Source organism: Rhodnius prolixus, unplaced genomic scaffold (assembly GCF_049639745.1).
Source record: "Rhodnius prolixus isolate KJV_2025 unplaced genomic scaffold, Rpr scaffold_14, whole genome shotgun sequence".
In the NCBI taxonomy this organism is placed as follows: Eukaryota; Metazoa; Arthropoda; class Insecta; order Hemiptera; family Reduviidae; genus Rhodnius; species Rhodnius prolixus.
The window spans coordinates 5,899,175-5,919,299 of record NW_027411594.1 but is presented as its reverse complement, the minus strand read 5'-3'; the positions used below and the strand labels follow the sequence as shown (position 1 = coordinate 5,919,299).

At 32.3% G+C, this 20,125-nt stretch overlaps 1 protein-coding gene across 8 annotated transcripts in view; it reads right to left on the bottom strand.

Annotated features, from left to right (window-relative positions):
* Positions 1-629: 629 nt before the first annotated feature.
* LOC141451748 (secretin receptor-like) overlaps positions 630-20,125 on the bottom strand; it is a 169,691-nt gene continuing 150,195 nt past the window's right edge. For 7 of the 8 annotated variants that reach the window (XM_074123381.1, XM_074123379.1, XM_074123382.1 and 4 more), the window contains 4 exons: positions 16,021-16,165; positions 7,435-7,603; positions 3,204-3,304; positions 630-1,772 (listed from right to left, as the gene is read on the bottom strand). In XM_074123381.1, the coding sequence (XP_073979482.1) occupies positions 1,695-1,772; positions 3,204-3,304; positions 7,435-7,603; positions 16,021-16,165 (493 nt within the window). In that variant the 3' untranslated portion in view covers positions 630-1,694. The remainder of the gene's footprint in view (positions 1,773-3,203; positions 3,305-7,434; positions 7,604-16,020; positions 16,166-20,125) is intronic. The other variant, XM_074123383.1, reaches the window with a different exon arrangement.

Sequence of the window (20,125 nt, the reverse complement as noted above, 5' to 3'; positions counted from 1 at the left end):
ATGATTGAAGAATGATGCAACAAAACTAGTTGTATTTTTTTTTTTGTTGCATATATCTCCGAAATTGGGTCATCATCAAACGATGTAGGGGAATACAAGTTGATCAATTCTGGGTCCACCTTTGACGAAATAAATTAATGTAATATGTTGGAAGAAATGGAAAACATTTTTAACATTAATGAAATACAATGTTAAGCATCATACTTATTGATGTGTTCAATATTACTGCATAAAAATTAAGAAATTATATTTTTATGTATTATTGCTTCAGAACTTACAAAATAATCAGCCAAGTGCTAATGCAGGATTCACAAATAGTGACTCTTTTGAGTGCTCCCTATAACAGTCTGTACCCAAAATGCTCCCAGTGAAGGTTTTACGTGAAAGTTGAACGAACCTTAAGCATAACTGAAAGTTTAGAAAAGAGTACATATTAGAAGGAAAAATTGTTTTAAGTGAATTTTTTTTACAAATACTGTAGTAGAAAAACAAAAAGTAAGTGAGTATTGTAAATTAGCAAACTTTCGATTTTTAGTACTCAAAAGAAATCCGTTTTGGGTTATCCCTAAGTGTTTTTACTAATTTTTCCGTGAGTCTGTCTCACTGTGTACACATCCACGCCACTAAAAACTCAGAATAAAAATAAAAATTTATTTCATTTTGATGATACCTGGTGGTAATAAGGTTTTTTTTTGGAATCTAAAAACTTGATCCACTTTTATTTGTAACATATTTCCAGAATTTCTTAGGGTGGGTATAGAGATGTTAAACTTTCCTCATAACTATCGTTCCAATATATTGTTCGATTCTAGCACATGTACCGACAGTACTTAACATACTTCTATCAATTTCGTTTGAAACTTATTTCTGTACGAAAAAATTGTGACAAGAGATATAGTCATGTTCACTTAATAACAATATTGAATGTTATTTAAACCAAGTTCTTGTCTGTATGTTAGCACATTTGGTCTTCACTTACATTTATTTATAAGTCAAATACATTTATACTTTTTTTTTCCTTTTTCAACAAAAATAATACAAACAAATATCTATACAAAATTGGTATTTTAAATTCTAAATTATATTTTCTAATAGAATTTTTACACATTAAAACATTTTTTTAAAAATCTATACCAAAAATATACAATATATATTTATTTTTCAAAAAAAATAAAAAAATAAACATATAGAGGAGTTTAAATCATCTTTATGGTAACATTTAAAATGGAGAAAAGGAACTCAAGAATTTAAATTTGGTATTTTTTGATATAATCATTTAGTGTGCTAATAATTCGGGTCCCTTTTTTAAATTTTTAATTCTTTATAAACAAATTATAGCACAATTAAAATTAAAACATTTAAAAAATCCCATTATATGGAATAATAGTAATAACAAAAAGCCCAGTTTTATCCGAATCTTAAAACTTAACGTAACAAAAATATAATAATAGTAATATTACAGTAAGTCAGTCACAATAAAATAAGTTTCGTTTCTTTTTTTTAAATTACTACTTGTAAAATTTTTTTTCATAGAAAAAATGTGAATTTCTTCTTTGTTTTGATTTTTTGGTGAAAAATATTTGTTATTTTTCTTAATTATATAATTAAACTAGAATTTTGTTTGTACCATTACATAAAAAAATGTTAATATATACATACATATGGTAATAAAATAAATGATTCACTTTTTGAGTTCAATTAATTTCTTGCATTCCAGAACAAATGGTTGGTCCTTTGTTCAACAGACAAGAGTCAGCCTTTATTTCATTTACCTGGAAAAGAAACAAAAAAAATATTTATTTTGTTTTGTTACAAAGACTGTAGATAGAAAATTTTTATTCTGTCTCCAGGAGCTATTTTTATTTTTTTAAAAATGCTTTTTAGGAGTGGGAATTAGTAGAAAGAAAGATTTTATTTAATAGCTGAAAGTATATACATATGTTCATCGGAGTTCCAGTATAAATACTATAACCTCCAGCTAATTACATAAATTGTTACAAAATAAAAAAATTATAAAAGTAAGTAATGAGGGGAAAAAAACACAGAAAAACCCTCAGCCTCTAAGGAAAGTTCTACCTCTGGGAGTCCTTAACTCTTCTGTGCACCGTGTCCAAACTATAGTCCCCTATTTGCCTGCATAGCTGGTTGTGACTTGATTCACACTTACTGAAGAAACCAGTAGCGAGGTACTTGATATAGTGTTCTACATAGTCCATGTTGGTGTAAGTCTATAATACGGTCTGTAGCGGGGGGGAAGTTGTCACAAGCCTGAGAAAATTTATTTTGTATGATTGGCAGCAAGGCGGTTATTGGATCGACATGTCAGACTCCAAGAGGGACAAGCATAAAGTAACATGGGCCTGACCACTACCTTGTACAGCAGGAGTTTATTCTCTTAGAGACAGTTTAGAGTCCCTGCAGAACAGCGGAAATAACACTCGATTGGCTGCCTTACCCTTTATTGACTCTATCCTTTATGTGGGGGGTAAAGGTCAGCCCACGATCCAGTAATACTCCAAGATATTTGATAGTAACAGCCCACGGCACAATCCCTCCTCCGAAGTGAACATGTCGATAGGGAATTAGTAAGGCCACACACAAGCTATTGAAAAGTTATTGAAGTTTCTCCTTAAGTGATTCCCGTTCCGAGTAATATCCCAAACTCAGAAGGTTACTACGTATCAGATGAAAATAGCCACGAATTTCGGTATGAATATAATTTAGTTAAGGAGGAGAGTTATTTTATGAATACTGCATTGAATACTTGTGTAAAACCTTGTACAGTGAAATTATTATTTGTTAACACATTCATGTGCATACGATATTTTCACCACATTAGGCATTATTGGTGCTTAGGGCAACTAAACGAGAGTTGAGAGTTTTAGTAACATCTTTAAATGTAGGTCTAATTCAGTAACGGTACGTATATTAGAAATTAACTAGTTGTTTCAGAGAAAAATCGCGTAAACTGAGAAAGAAACTTTAGAGACATTCGCTTTTCCGTTCTAAAATCAAACTCAGGAAATTAACAACTAACTGAACTCGTAATTTAGTAACTATTAATTAATGATGGGAGAGGAGGTAGAGAATCCCTCTAAAGTAGGTACTATTCAATGTTAGTAGATATTTCAAAACATTAAACTTACAAGATTTAAACATCTTTTAAATTAATATCAATTTTTTTTATGAGAAATTAAACTTACTAAATGTGAATTGGTAACAGTTTTCGGTAAAGTAGGTCTCCTAACGTTGAGATCAGTTGGCACACTCGACATGAAGCTTGTCATGCAACTCTCTGCTGTACCTTTCAACAGAAAATTCAATATTCTTATTTCCATTCTTGAAACAATTACATTATTAATTTCCATTGTATTAAATGTTTCAATTATTCTCAAATGCTTTCTTTTTTTTTTTGGTATTGCTATAAAAAGTTCATTATATAATTGACAGAAATGATAATGGGCAAAATTGAGAGAGTAATAGAAATAATTTAGTTGGTCGCCCTAATCTACATCTAAATGTAACTAACTATTCAAGGTGAGGCCTCATTCATCTGACTAGCGCATTGTACCTCAGCTTAACTCTGGACAATAAATTCAACTACTCTGCCCAAAAACAGGACGAAAAGAATTCCAGTCAAGTGACTTCGTTTCCCCAATACTTCCCATGCGACTTGAAGAAATGTATAAAACATTCCTTCACCATCCAGTGGTCATCAGACCAATGTTTGGTTTAATGCTTGTTTCTGGCCCAATTAATATTATTTTATTTTTATCTTTTTATTATTAATTTGTTTATATTTTTTAAGATTAAAAAAAAATCAGCAAAGAAGTTTCTTACAAATAGAAACTTTTTCTTCTACAGAAGTCAAGAATGTGGCGTTAAAACGATTTTATTTGAAACCTCTAATCTTTTCTTCTGATAAAATAAGGACTGAACAGAAATTTACTTAAAATCTGTACATAATATGAGGACAAACCCGTTTATCTTATTGTATAAGAGTTTTAAGATAATATGTTAACGTTGCTTATCGTTATTTCTTGTATTTTAATTATTATTTGTAATAAAAATATTTATAAAAAAACTACTTGGCACGGGTCTAATGAACACTTTATTAATGATTGATAGCACTTTGAAAGTAAATGATTAAGTAGCTTATCATCGTGATTAATCTATAAGTTATTGTTTTCACAAGTGAAGAGGCTATTATTACCAACTGTTTTGTTTGGTTAATTATTTAAAATTACTGTTAAAAGTGGTGTTTTTTTTTAGAGTACAAGATTATGTAGAAATTTTTTATGGTTTTCCCACATAATTCCGTAACAAAACACTCGAAACTAAATTGGTTTGAATCGATTCTACCAGTTTAAATTCTCATAAATGGACTTATTTTCGAGCAGATTTTCGATTTATTCATAAAAAAAAAAAAAAAAAAAAAAAAAAAGGAAAATCGATTTTATATTGTACTACTTCCAGTTACGATATTTTGTTTAAACTCGTAATTTTAGCGGTAAATTTAATTTTCTTTAATCTACGCGCAAAAAATTAGTGTAACAAGTTTTAGTACCAAGAAAATAGTGGGGAAAATAAACAATTAAGTGTTAGGATGCAGAATAGTACTCACGAAATTCAAAGATTCTTTACTTTTGACTGATTGTTCACACCTAAACGGAAGGCTTTTTTTTTTTTTTTTTTTTTTTGAAAAACCACATTTTTTGGATTTGGTAAATCGCGAAACGGATATTTACTCTGACAAGACAATAAATTCGATCGTAATATTTTCCTTAAAGGGTATCTAGCTGCTGGGGAACTGTAAACATTTCGGAGAAGTCTTGTGAAAAGAAGGTTGTACCTCAAATCGCCCTAGATAATTGAAGAATATCAGCATGAATTGACTGAATAGTTGGATTTTATTTATATAAAATGGCAAGAAGCTATTTTCTTGTTTTTTTTTTTATTTTTTCATGAAGTCGAATTCTCCAATTATAAACTTAATAATCATCAAACAACTACTGATGGATAAAGTTCAAAACCGATAGGATACAAACAAACATGCGTTCTATAATGCATAAAATTAATGGTATTACCTAGTACTGCACACCTAACCACATTAAATTTCCTGCTTGGAGCCATCGGTGAAACAGCTGATCAAACCCTCTGTCTCCTTTAACCTTTACATTGAAGACTTCCCTTCTTTCCAGTTTGTCCTAGCCAATACCGACTTTTTTTCTCTTTTTTTTTTGTATGAAATCACACCATTAAATAGGTCATATCGCATTTGAAGACCACGATTTTCATCTCCTTGTTTAATTTGAAAGTTCTTCACGAAATCTTTTGACCTACTTTACCTAGCAAGTAAGCTTCTGCATCTACATCTCTGCATCTACACTATACATCTACTTCTTCTTCTTCTACCACTGTGAAGAGTCGCTAAAATGAGGTTATATGTGTTATGAAAATCCCGAACTTAAGACAGAAAGTGCGAATTTCCCAAAAGTTTTCTTTCTGGTTTTCGAGATTTCCTCGAAAAGCACCAGCTAGCTAATTTCTAAAAACGAGCAGACTAAAAGTGCCTTCTGCATTCTATCCTTCTTAACTTAGTTTCCTATCTAGGTTTGAGATAATTCCTTTGCTCCGAACAAGATTCTCCCTTTGGTATTTTTTTTTTATAGATCTTTAGAAAACGAAGATAACAAGACTTTGAAATAAGAGTCAATCCATGTTAAGAGTATTCATTAGATTGTGTTTAAATTTTTTTTTTTTTAAAATGATTTAAGGCGCGCCAACATCTAAGGTTATTGGCCCCCGGAGCTTTTTTTCAATGCACTGCCGGCCTCCGGACAGTGTTCTCTCGTTACAGACAACACTGTCCATCACCGGACAGTGAGCTGTAAGAAGCTCCTAGGAAGAGAAAAAATCTAAGGGTCAGCAGATGGATTCGAACCCGGGACCTCCGCGTGGGAGTCCAATACGCTAACCGCATAGCAAATTCCTTCCCTTAAAAAATTGTTCGAGAAATTAAGAAGAATAAGAGAAAAGTTTGTAAAGAATTCAATTTTGTAAATTTTAGGTTTTTAGAATGGGCCACCAATCAAGTTAAACAATTTCATGTAAAATCCATGAGTTAATAAGAAAAATTTAATTTAAACCGTTAGATAAAACAAAAAACCCAGTGACGTGTAAAAGTCCTCCTTTATTACCTTCAGAGTGTAATTTTGTTGACAAGCACTAAAAATACTTACTTCCCTATTATTAAATAAAAAACAATTTTACCGTCTAATTTAAGAATTTCTTATCTCTCAAATATTAATAAATCATAAAAAGAAATGAGTAAACATAATTAATACTTATAGGAAGAACAAAGGCAAAGTGTTCTCCCATTTATAATGTGAGATAATTTATTTTGATACTTTATAAAAATACGATAAAAACTGCAGGTCGTTAAAAACGAAATTAATTTGATTGGATAAAAAATTTGTACTTTTTTTTGTTTTGCATATAGATTGTTTGCTATCTAACTTGTATGTAAAGTCACGGATCTTTTGATTGTTTGTATAGTTTCATTGAGTCAAAAAAAAATGGCTCATTAAAGAAAAAAAAGTATTTTTTTGATTGTGAGAAATAAAAGAGTAAAGATTCTCACGCCTACTTTAGACAAATAGTTCCTTATCTAATTATTGATTCACGTAAAAGAATGAACAAAATGTTTATCAAAAAGTGGAGGCTGAAGCAATTGGAGATGGTCAGGACAAGAAAATTCTCCTGCAAAAGTCGAAATTCCTTCACCAAAATAAAAGAACATTTGCAAACCTAAAAATATGAATCCTAATTTGAACTCAGTAGGTTTTCTGCTGTCAGGGTCCAGGGTAAGGCTGATAGTAAAAGTTGATTCAATGTTTTACACTAACACCCCGGAGGCGTTCCTTACTGGAATCTCGAGGTTTAAGAAGAGAACAGGGCCTATTTTGTATAGTTTTTGAGATAATCACATTAACAACATGGTTAATTTATCCCATTTGTTTCGGGCAATTAACAAAATCTGATCATCGAAAAGAAAAAAAACAGATGACTTAAAGAGACTGGGTCTGGTTTTTGTCCTAGACCAGGTTTAGAGTAAAGTAAAGCCGATTCCAAGCAATCTCAGATTTGTTCTAAGCAGCTCTGTGTACAGTACAGCTACTTTCATTCTCCAATGTTTGCTCGGAATTATTGGATGGCAGGCAAATAGATGTCTTGATGAACATGCATATGTCGCGGACACTAAACCAAACTACGACTGAAAATAGTTCTAAGACTCGGACGTGAGATCTACTTCAAATAGTCGTTAATTTTGAGAGGGAATCACCCTTACTAATAGTCAAAATTAAATCAAGAAACTAAAGCTTAACTGTGAAACAAAAAAAAAAAATAAATGAAAAAACACAATAAACTTACTGCCCCTTTTCTGCCTTTTGGCCAATCTAAAAAAGCTAGATATTGGTCTGTCGGTGACACTATACTGGTTTTGAAAATATTGCGGACTGCGTTTATTCCAAGAGAGTTTGGAAATTTCGGTTCGAACTTCTCCATTCATAAAACAGTATAGGACAGCAATCACAAAACCCTGGAACAAAATATTGAACATAAATATGATATTTTCTCTAAATACAATTTTCGTAGTGAAATGCCCTAAATAGAACATTGTTTATAAATTAAAGAAATAACCTTATGTGTAACTTCACTTAAAGAATAATTTTGTTTAAAGCTGTTTCGAATAAGTTAAGATTAAGATTAAGATTCTAATAGGGCGGCCTTTAAGGTCTACGCCACTGCGACCCCTTTGGATATTGTGGCTCCCCTCACTCTAAAGCTCACCCTCCAGACCTGTCCTTTTGATCAGACTCTTAATGCTGGAGAGCGACTCTTAGGTAAACCTTATAGGCCTTGGTTTTTCCTCACCGAGATTCGAATAACCTTATGTGTAACTTAACTTGAAGAATAATTTTGTTTAAAGCTGTATCGAATAAATTGCAAATAATTTTCATTTAACTAATTAGTTAAGCAATCACACTTTCATTATAAACTATCAGCTTTACTGCAATTGATTACTATATAATGTAAAAGAGAAAAGTTGGGAATTTTGTTCGTAAGTTCATGTTTGGCTCGTCCAAGTGTAGCGAGTGGCATCTGGATGATGAAGTCAAATGTTTACTCCAAGTATTAAATTTGATGTGTTATCATTTCAACAATTTGAAACGCAAATACTTCGTAAATTTTAGACATAAAAAAAACTACCAATAATATAAGCATGAAGTAACGTGTAAAAATACATCCTTCTCTAAAAATATGTATAGTACCATAATATGTCTATTATTTAAGGATTGAAAAGTATTTTACACGGATTTCTGGGGGATGTTGAATTCCAATTTTATTCTTACAAATTACCAGACGGTGGCGCTCCAAATTGGTAGTTAGTGTAACTAGTCACATTAACATGCAAGTGTAAATTACGGCTAACCCTTTCTGCTGTATCAGTAAACTATACTAAACCGAGGTTTAGTTAACCTACTCGTTCATAGATGGCTATAAATTACAAAAAAAGTTTACAAATCTCTGGGAGTTTTAAGAAAAGTCAGTTTACAGAATCCCACTCAGTACCACCTAAGCCGCAGTTAACGTGTTAAATAGTTATGTAGTAATGTTATTTAAGGTGAAGCATGGTACCCTCAACTTTGTTAATTAATTAATGTTTATTTATTACCCATTAAAATGAATTATGCAAGCAAGGATTCATTGCCACCGGCCAACCACTAACTCATAAAGAGGGGTCAGCTGAATACATGTTATCTTAGGATACTTGGATAACAAATGCCCCTCGGTTAACTGCCCCTTAGAGAAATGGATCCGATTGGGCCAAATTTTCGGTAATGAGGAAAATTACCAAACAAAAAAGTCTTGAATTATACGATTCCTGTTTTTTTTGTTTTACTTGGAATTTTAAAAAAAATCTTTTAATCCTCCATATTGTGTAAGTGATATAAGGGGATATTAGAGGGTACCGCAACCGCCACCCGGGGATAAGGGAAAATTTATTAAACGTCTAAGTAAAGATTAGGTCCCGCAGTTTGTTTGTTTTTTCGACCCTTTTGTTTTCTCGGAACATCAAAAACGTTCCTTTCTCGGGAAAACTAAAAAAAAAAAAGGACAGTAAATCTTCTGGAAATTCTAAAAGGAAGGAACAAAAAAAAGGCTGGAAAACTGAGAGAAATATACAGGATCAGTATTAATGGGGTGGATAAATATAAGGATTATTTCTAAAATAAACTAGGACCCGGCCAAGGAGAAGTAAGAAGAGGAATAAAAGAGGAAAACAGACACTCAGGAAGTCAGTTATAGTATAGGAATCGAGATAAACAAGGATTGCAATGTGGAGAGGGGTTTTTAAGTTCACTTCAGCCAGGAAGAAAAACAAGTTGGCCATCCAGGGTCCCGAGATATCTGCGCTACTACGCTTTCGTATTCAATGGGCCCTTTTATAATCCCATTCCGCTGCTACTTTCTTGTCAGCAATCTGGTAACCTGCTGATCAATATCTTTTATCTACTTTGAAATGGGTCGAACTAATCTATCACGATTCTTTAGACAGAGGGATGGCTTCAAAATTTCCCTCTAGCCACTAACATGTTTTCTTAATTAATTATTCCCTTTCAAAGCAAACAACAAGAACGTTATCCATGTCCTGTCACGGTTATGAAATTAACGACTGACAAAGGCCCTGGTAATATCCATGGTACACTATCTAGTAACAAAGGCATTATTGTTTCCATCTATTAGTAACATCGCGGTTCTTGTTAACTAAAATTACTCGTGACTACATCCTTAGCACTTCCAAAGAACTGTAGTTAACTTAGGCTGAACCATTGTTTTTTTTCTCCTGGGTTACAGTGCACTAGTAACAGGATAGAAATAGGGAAAATTTTTAAACAGAATCCTGGTCTAGTGTCACCGAATTAGGAAACTATGACGTCTTAAAAAGTGGCTAGTTAAGCGGTCCAAGCATCTGAGAGTATGACACTAAAACCACTGTTCTGCATCGCATTCACTCTGCTCGCAGTATTTCTGTCGTTATTTCTACACGTCATCCGTTCAACCAATTGATATATTAACAGTTTAGTTTTTTTCTGCACCAAAACAAACTTATAAGAGAGTTTTCCCCTAAATACTTTCAACCAATAATCTCAAAATGGCTCTTTGCAATATACATTAGCAATGCCAAACCGTAGATCAGAGAGCAGCATCATTCAGAAAAACTAATCCTGAGGTTCTCTTTCCATGGAAGGTTATAATAGAAACTTCGCGAAATTCATGAAAATAATTTACCGAAGTTTCCAGGACGTACATTGTAAGTGAAACTTGTTGATGATCACCTGATTATTTGATAAATAAATAAATAATTCAGGAATTTCATACCGCACCACAAAAATGGTTCTCGGACCACGGGTTACACAGATCTGCCCAAAAGACTTTTCATGGTGCCCCTATTTAAATAAATAAATACACTTTAAAACTGTTTAAGATAAAATTAAATTTTTGAAAAGGGGACAAGTTGAATTTCAGAATAGTAATTAAATTAATGTTAGATCACTTTAACTAATAGAGAAATCTAAATTAAGGCAGGAAGTCCTAAAAGAGAAAATGAATTTACCAAAGTAAACTATCAAATTTGGTCAAAGCGAAATGTAAAATACATTTCGTGTTAGTGTTATATATGTCTGAAGGTAAATTCGATTATTCTTTGCTAACTGCTTGCGTTCTATGTCGCTTAAAATGACACTCCTCGCCCATTTGATCTCCCTTTCACGAACCAAAACCATTTTCAATATTAAAACATTACAGTAATTACATTTCTTATATACATATTACGACCATAGCACTACTTTAAATTGGGTTTAATTTCTTTTTCTCTGACGTAAATTGACAAAATGAGGCCATCAAAACTGCAGAAAAAAGAAGTTAAGTTCAACTTTCTTTCTCCTTATCTACGAGTCTACTAATCTAGTAAATAAATAATGGCTTTTATAATTTTTTTATTTAAAAGAAGAAGAAGAAAATTATTCATTTGTTTAAACTTTAAACGTAAGAATTTGTAAATAAAAAAAAAGGTAACAAACAAATATAATAAGACAAATGTTTTGCTCGTGAAATTTTAACTCATTTTCATCTATTATAAACTGAGAACCATATCAGATTCAGATAATTGGAGCATAAAATATAAAGACAAAGTTGAAAAATAAGAAAACTAATGAACAAAACGAACAGTTAAATTCTAAAAGTTTGAAACATAAAAACTGTTGATTCGATAAATAAGGTGATAATACCCCATCCGGGGATCTTTATCATCCTCATTTAATCACTTATGTAACTATTTCAAAAATATCACTCAATTGGCAAAAAACTCAATAAATAATAAATATAAAAACAATTATTCAGGAAGATCGATAACTTTTAGGATACTACTTACCTAAACTTTATTAGGGTCTTTCCTTTCTTTTGGACTTTTGTTTTTGTTGTTGTTGGATGTAAGACTTGAAAAAGCGACGTCGACAAAAAAAAAGTGTGCTTCTTTGCACGCTACTGTTACGACACTTAAAGTTTATGACGGTTCTACTGAGCGTTGAGGTTACAGTCTGCTTTGTTTATGATCAGGTTAAAAAAAAAAGTTTCGACAATAAAGTAGTTTATTAGCTAAAATTATTTTGTGTCAGCTCCATAATTTATTAAATACTAGAACTTTATGTATATTATCTCTAATATATATTTTTTTGTTGTTGTAGCAGCTGTATAACACTTGCAAATTGAAATATTGGAAATGGAATGGGTAAGAATGTGGAATCTTTTTTAATTTTTTTAAAGTTGAGGTTGCCTAAAAAGTGGTACAGAGCTTGTTGCTAACTGACGGGAGTAATAAGAAGCAGTTTCGAGTGATTTAAGTGTACCTTTATTAATAGAGTGTGCCCGGAAGAATGTCCGTCTATTAGCATCGACGTAATCTAAGCCTTCACGTTTACCGTGTGGTGATCCGCTGTCATGATTGATTTATCTTTTGTCTCGAAATCTAGTGTTGTTGAATTCAAGATATATTTCATTCCCCCCCTCCAAATACTGTGAAGTCTGTCCACTATTTGTGGAGGCTAAATCGTTACAGTCGAGTTTATATTCCTGACGTGGCCAGAAAAGAGTGGATTTACTTAAATTGTTATGTACTTAAAGATCTGTCCAGACATCTGAATTCTCTATATAATACTCCGGAGATAATAGGCGCCACGATAACCGAGCGGTTAGAGGCGAGACCTGCGAAGCTAATATGTATTGTGGTACTGGGTTCGATTCCCGGTCTTAAGGCCTTGGATTTTATTTAATGGTTAATAAAAGAAGTTTACAGTAAAGTATGTTTGCTAGTCGCCTCCGTCCACGACACCTAGTTGGTAGTTGGACGTTAAGCCCCGCCTGAAAAAATAGGCGATTACTTTACTTTACTTTTTACTCCGGAGATAGAAAACGTACTATTTTTTTGTTGTATGTCCCTGACTCAAGGAATCCAGATTTAAATACTTTAATAAGAATAGTTACTTCATAGAGGAGTAAACTATATATACGTTGGGTGGGAGCCCAATCTGTATTGGTGGTGAAATATTATTATTTTTGTCAGATTGTTCCCTGATCAAACTAACGAGCTTTCCGCTTTCCTCCTTTTTTTCCGATTGGCATATCCAAGTTGACTATCTGATTCAATCTTTTCTTTAATCGTGGCCATGTTCCAATTCAGTTACTTGATGCTTGATGAAGAATGTTGCTCGGTAAATCTGATGTGTTGGGAAAGTGCTGAATGCCAGGAGATTTCATATGTTTTTTTTTTCTTTAAAAATTCATTTCCAGAATGCAAAAGTACTGGTTTTCCAATTCAATATCCACACTAAGCAGCTGTATAGCGTCGCGCTCATTAACAGTACATGTAGTAGTTTCTTTTTTGGTATCTGCACAGTAATGCTGACGACTGCGGGTAATAAATTATTTTGAACCCCACTTGTGGATCTCCTTCCAATCGATATCTGGTCTCTGTATCTCTACATCTAGATGTTGTTTCCTTAAATTTATTTCAATTCCTCCACCAAATTCTTAGGTAAGAAAAAATAATAAAAGGAGAAAGTTCCATCTGTAAAACCTTGAGAATGAACGATCGTTTCAATTACGCCCATAAAGTAGAAAAATAAACTCTGTAAAGAAATACCTCTAGTATAGAAAGCTGAAAGTGAAATTGTTAGAGGTAGACCAAGATGATCCCTAGATAGTCGAGGATAATGGATTAGAAGGAGGTACTACGTATCAAAACCTTGAAGAATGAAGCAAAAAGTTGTGATAGTAGTCTGGGGTTACACTTTGATAAATGAAAAATAAACGTCCTCTCCGAACCTAAATTGTTTACCAATAGCATTTAAAGTTAACTTTACTACATCCTCGGTTCATCTAGGCCTGAATAAGATCTAGACTACATCATAAAACAATAGCATTGGAGAAAATTAAAGCTATACTAATAATAAAGATAAATCTCTCAGTTAGTTAAATACTACACAAAATTTCACCCTCTCGTTGATGATGATGTCAGTAAAGAAACGAAAACTCATTTTTTTAAAAATTTATTCTGTGAACCCTTTCTAGTGTGAAGTGAAGTGAAACTCTAAAAAAAGTTGATCAATCAAAATAGAAATATCGTATAATTCATTTCTCATTAGCTTTTTCTTTTAAAAAGTTTATCTCTCACAATCTTATTTAAAAAAAAATGTCAAAATAATTATTAATACAAAAATAAATAATTTAATACAGATAAGAAAATACAAACAAGGGCAAATCAATTTATTTTTTTTTAAAATAAATGTACCGTGCATCTGATAACAAAGATAATAATGAAATAGACACAAATTTGGAAATGAATATAACATCGGCTAAAAATAAAAATTAATTTAAACTAATAAAAGAATGAATTAACAAATAATTATTGAAAATTAATTTAATATAACCAAAAATAAGGTGATAATGAAACTGTTACGCGCTACCTCTATTACAATATCTTTGATTTTATCCATTATATTGTGATACAATGATTTCTTATTTCCCTGACCGGTTTTGGACTTCTTCATCAGAGATAGTAGATTAATAAGTTTAGTGCAGAGATTTCGACTGAGTTAGCAGCAAGTGTAGTGCTAGAAGCTGCCGTTAAAAGAAGTCGAAATCTCAACTAAATTGATTGGGCTACCACTGATTACTAAATGAAAATCCGAACCGTTCAGGGATTCAAGAAATGTGCGTGCTACGAAAGATAAAATAGAAGATATTATCCATCCAGCACTGCGGACCTTAATTACATTTTCAATATCTTTTAAGAAGAATTGCTATGCTGAAGAATTGCAACCGAGAGAATCTTTTGTACCAAGTTTTTAGAAATAGGACAAAATGCATGTTAGTAAGGCTAAATAAAAAGTTACAGGGTTCTTATTGTTGCTTCGTGTGATTTTTGTTAAGAGATTTCTTGTATGTAGGTACACATCTTTCACTAGGATTTATTGTGCATGTCTAACAGTTTCTAACGATCAAAAGTCTTTGAACGGCTCTTTTTATATGAACGTTTTTGTTTTTGAAAGTAGACTTTAGAAGGGTGAAGTTTTGTAATAAATGGACTCAACGAAGTTGAATCAAATCATGCGCATTTTACTTATCGCTTGATCCCAAATAAATTCTGTTAGCAAAGATTTTAGTGGTTTCTCTAATAAAGCTACTTTAGCACCATTCTTTTGCATAACTGTGGCAATAATCTTAAAATATCTCAAGACATTTATCGTAGGTCTTTTACTAGTCGGCTCTAGACATATTGCTCTGGGAATTGTAGAGAACGGTGCACACTGAGTGAGTAGGAGTTAATAAAGTAGCAGAGTTGAAAGTTGGCCCAGACAAGTTTAGAGAAAAGATAGATTCAAATAAATGACATGCTTGATTTCTGTTAAGCACAAGAATGTACCCTGAAGCAAAGGGCTAGACCGCAATACTGGTGCGTCAGTCAATTCCCACAACAATAACTGGGACCCAACTTGGTTTTCCTTGAGTGGTAGTTTTAACCATGAACAGTCCAGGGACAAGTAGGTCAAGATCTGCTACTTAATCTTCTCAACTATGAAATTCAATTAAATGTTGATTAAGTGAAGGAGATTTTTTTCCCCCCACTTTTAACTATGTAAATGAGAGCTGTTTCTTTAGAAGATAGATGGTTGTATGAATGGCAAAAAACACAAACTTGCTACGTTTTTCTAGAATTCTAGCTAAGCGATGTCAGGCCCATATATTTATTGTAAAGGTTGGTTAAAGTTGTAGCAACGAAAACACCCTCCAACTAAACTTTATAATAGAAGAAACTCCGACGCGACGGGGCAAAGGGATCCATTGAAGTTACCTCTAGCGCCTAGCAATTCTAGGGCAAATACTGGCTGTTGAAATGAGCAGTAGGGTGCTTACTGCTAGTCTATAATCTTCCTTTCCCATTTCGCAGCACATTGAACTACTGAAGATAAAACTTTATATATAATCAGTTGCAGATCTAACTTTCTCTTAAAACATTCAAAACAGCTTCTTTTCGGCCTGTCTCTTACTTTTCTCTTTTAGCTTTAGGGCAACCCTATTGTGAGTAATGTCATCATGGTTGTAGTTCCCAGTTAGAGCATTACCCCAGCGGAAGAGGAACTGTACAGTACTGTTTTCTCAAGTTTTCTTAGGTCAGTCGTCTAAGAAAAAGGCCTACTTTTTGGATGGAAACTTCTTAGGGAATTCCAACAACCTTTTTGTGATTTTTTAAAACATAATAATAATTATGTTCACTATGGTGAAACAAAGTCGTAAGAGGAAGGAATAAGTTGTTCAGTTCACACTAGATTCATTTAAAACATCAATAATTCTAAAAAAAAATATGAAATTTACAAAATGGAAATCTTAAATCACCTGAAAGCTGGCGAACAGCTGTTCACAGAATAACCACACCATTTCCACGTATTGATTTTTATTCATACTGGAGGACATTCCGATTAGAAGTGCGTAATGTACACCAAACAGCGGCACCAACAGCAGAGTAGATTTGGCCCAACGTCTGTTAAAACAAATGAATAATAAAATAATCAAATAAATTTGGAATTTGAATAATACATATGGCACCTTTTAACGTCTAAAAATTTGCAGTTAGAAACTCGAGGTTTTAAGAAAGATAAAGTTATGTGAGTATACACACACCAGATGTTTTTCCATTCAAATGGAAAACTGCGTTGATTTCAGAATAAGAAATTAGTAAAATTTATTCACACAGAAAATAAAGTTTTTAAAAAAAATTATAAAGCAGATGGAAAAAGTAAAAGAAAAAGTCGAGGTTGCAAAAATACAAAGTTATGATAAGTACATTAATCACATGAAGTCAAAACGGTGAACAAGATCAGCCCTATTTCCCTCTCTAAACCTCACAAAACTGCAAGAGAAACTCATGCAAGGAGAATAAACGGTGCTTACATATTGCTACATTCTAGTTTTCTAAAGAAGTTTAGTTATTTTATCGTGTCCAATCTAGAAGGGGTGGAATAAGACTCCTATTCGCTTAAAAAAAAATTTAACATTTACCAATAGCCAATGGCTGGCGTCTCTCATCATGTCTCAGCGAATGTGGTAATTAGAATATTCTAAATGTGTCAAATGCTACAAAAAAAAAGCACGATATATAAATTCATTTGTAAGGGCGCTACGATATCCAAGAGGTTAGAGGCGAGGCCCGCAAAGCTAAGATGTACTGTTGGTTTAGTGCAGCGTTTTCCAACCTTTTTTGGCTCGCGTATCACATGGTAGTACATCATGCTAAATTGTACACCACGTCGTAAAAATTATTGTACTTCCTGAAATTTGTTATTCCGAATGTGTTATTTTATTATTATTATCATCTTTATTTTCTATAGAAATACAAATGTATCTGTTACAAAGGAGTTCAAGTTCATGTTCCCTTTATAAACTTTGTAAAGTGTAAGATCTTAGTTTTAAAATGTTTTTTAAAAAATTAAAAATTGCGTACATATTTTTCTCTTCAAAATTATTCATTAATTCACAAAGTTCTTCTTTAGGTTTATTATATTTGAGCCCAAATCTTCTAAATTAATATCTTATAAGCATTCAACTACCTGTAAGTACCAGTGAAATTTATAGTTGCTTGGATAGAGCTTACTCATTACAATCAGTCTCTTTAAGCAGATCTTTTCATGATTATCATTGTAAGTTCTGTCACATGATAATTCTACTAAATTTTCCTTATCTTTTATTAATAATGATGCAGCTTCTCCTAAATTTTCTTTACAGAAGGGGTGTGAAATCCAATTATCAATTGTGTTTTCGGGTTTTGGAAAATACACCATGAAAGACAATTTTGATCTTGTTAAAATATGCATTATATTTTCTCGATTTACTCGTATATCTTAAAACAGACTAACCTTATTATTATCCATACATATTAACAACTTTACTATAAATTAATTTATTAATTAAATTTTTTTTTTTATGAATAATAAGCAAAAACGTTTCTATGATATCTTTATGATTTAATTTTTTAGGCCGCCATTGATTATTTTTCGCGGACTACCAACCAGCCACCTACGTACCACAGGTTGGGAAACGCTGCTCTAGAACATTGCAATTTGTATCAGTAAATTTCGTTAAAGAAATCATTGATATCTAATAGGTACGAAAAAAGTTATAAACATTTGAAATTTCACCGAAATCGAAACGGATTCGAAAACGTCAGAAATTTAATCTTAAAAATCTCATGAAATGTTATCACAAAAACATTGCCATTTATACCACCTATACAGTTTACTTTTCTCTACATTTTGGTAAAGAAATCATTGAAATCTGATAAGTAGGAAAAGAGATATAATCTTTTGAAATATGATCTAAATTGAAAACATCCAAAATTTAACCTTCAATATCTCGTTAACTATTATCACTGGAACATTGCTGCTTGTAACACCTATACTCCTTTCTTTTCCCTACAATTTGGTGAAAAATTCATTAAAATCGGTTAAGTACGAAAAGAAATATATACGTTTGAAATTCGAACGAATTAGAAAACGTACAAAAATTTTATTATAAACATCTCACGAACTATAATGATTAGAACATTGCCATTTATACCACCTATACAGTTTACTTTTCTCTACATTTTGGTATGGAAATAATTTTTTATGTTTGCCATTTTGATTATTTTTCGCGTACCACCTGTACGCGTAATACGCGTTCCTCAGGTTGGAAAATGCTGTTTTAGTGGATTGGTTTCACGATCTAAACTGAGATATTTCTTAATGAAGTATGTTTGCTAGTCGCCACTGCTCACAACACCTAATTTAGTAGTTGGTAGTAGAGACCGGTATCGAACTCAGCACCACAAATACTTCTTAGTTTTCTGGGACTCGGCTACCGTAACACCTTCAGGCACTCCAGGCGGCGGAAAGGATTCGAAGGAAGGTTACTATGGAACAGATTGTGTATGACTGGGATGTTGTAATAGGGCCCATTTGCAATTAAATCTGAAGTAACAAGATGGAGCTAATGCTATTATAAAGGACAAATGGGATTATTTGGTCAGTGTGGTAGTTTGATTGTTAACATAAATACGTTAATGTTAGTGTGAGCGATTTTGGATTGGAGTGATTAGAAACGTTCAATATTGGAAAGTTTAAATTATTAATTTTAATAACGCTTAGAAGAACCAGAAAAATCCGTGCCATTTCTTTTGAATCTGAGTCACTATGGTAACACAAACAAAATAATGTTAACTACCCTTACAGTAGTGCCTGAGTTTTTAGTGTTGTAAGTTTATTTTGAAGAACTATTGCCCTAAAGATTATACGAGTATATACGTCTGTGCCACAGTTGGTCAAAATAGACTTACGTTATAGGTGCCTATTTACATATTTAGTAGAGTTAAACCGCATGACATACGCGATTTGTGTTCTAGGTATCATAACTAACATATATATCAAAACAGCTGATTAGAATCACGTGATGCATGACGGTAATATATATACCGAATATTGATAACTGCAATAAGAGAAAATCTGAGAGTATTTTTACAGCATATTTTCTTCCAATGTATTTATAAGTTTAATACATGACTTGAAGTGCGAAAAACCTCCCAGCAAAGAATCAGTACCATTAAAAACCATCCTCCATGAATCAAATAGATATTTTTATTTTACCTAAAATTAGATTTGAGGAAGTACTAAAAAAAGGAAGTTATTGTGAAATCTCACTTAAGTGCACGTATACCGAAAATAGCAAAGATAACTTTGGCCCAGAATTTTTCACAATTTGCTAAAAAGGATTCTAAATGAAGAACAGCTGGTCGAGTGGAAAATACCCGTTAACTATTTCCAAGCTTTACTGTTTTCGTACGCCACACTACTCTTAAGAATCTTATTAACTATTTTTAGTTGCATGAAAAATGAAAAAAAAAAATATTAAGTGTTCTTGTGATATGGGAAATATGAAAGAAAATGAAGAACCGAAGAGCTTTCAAGACATTGATGTTAGCAAAATACTCTGTTTAAGTGGGCAATGTGTTATTTGTAGGAACAGTTCACTGTTCTCTAACAAAAATATGCAAGCAGCAATTCTAATTTTAAGATAACAACGAGATTTTATTCATTCCCTAATTTTATTTTATAGCATCCGAGAAATTTAATGTAAGCACTTGCCAATATCCTCTACTATTGTCAGCAGTAGCACAGTACGAGGTTATGGTTATTTTACTTCGAATATACTGGAGTTGTGGTCACTTTTCGATTGTTGGTTGCTATACTAAACCTTCGCTACCTTCTGAAGTGCTATTTCAGAAGTACAGTATTAATTAGATACTATAAAAAAAAAGATTGTTGCCAATTTGATTACAATTTGATTTTTTGCCAAGCTTTCGACTTAGGGACTAGGTCATCTTCATCTTCAAGGCTTATACTAATATTTGTTTTACATAGTTAACATTAAAAATGGCTTCTGTTCAGACTATTTCGATAGTTTATTATAA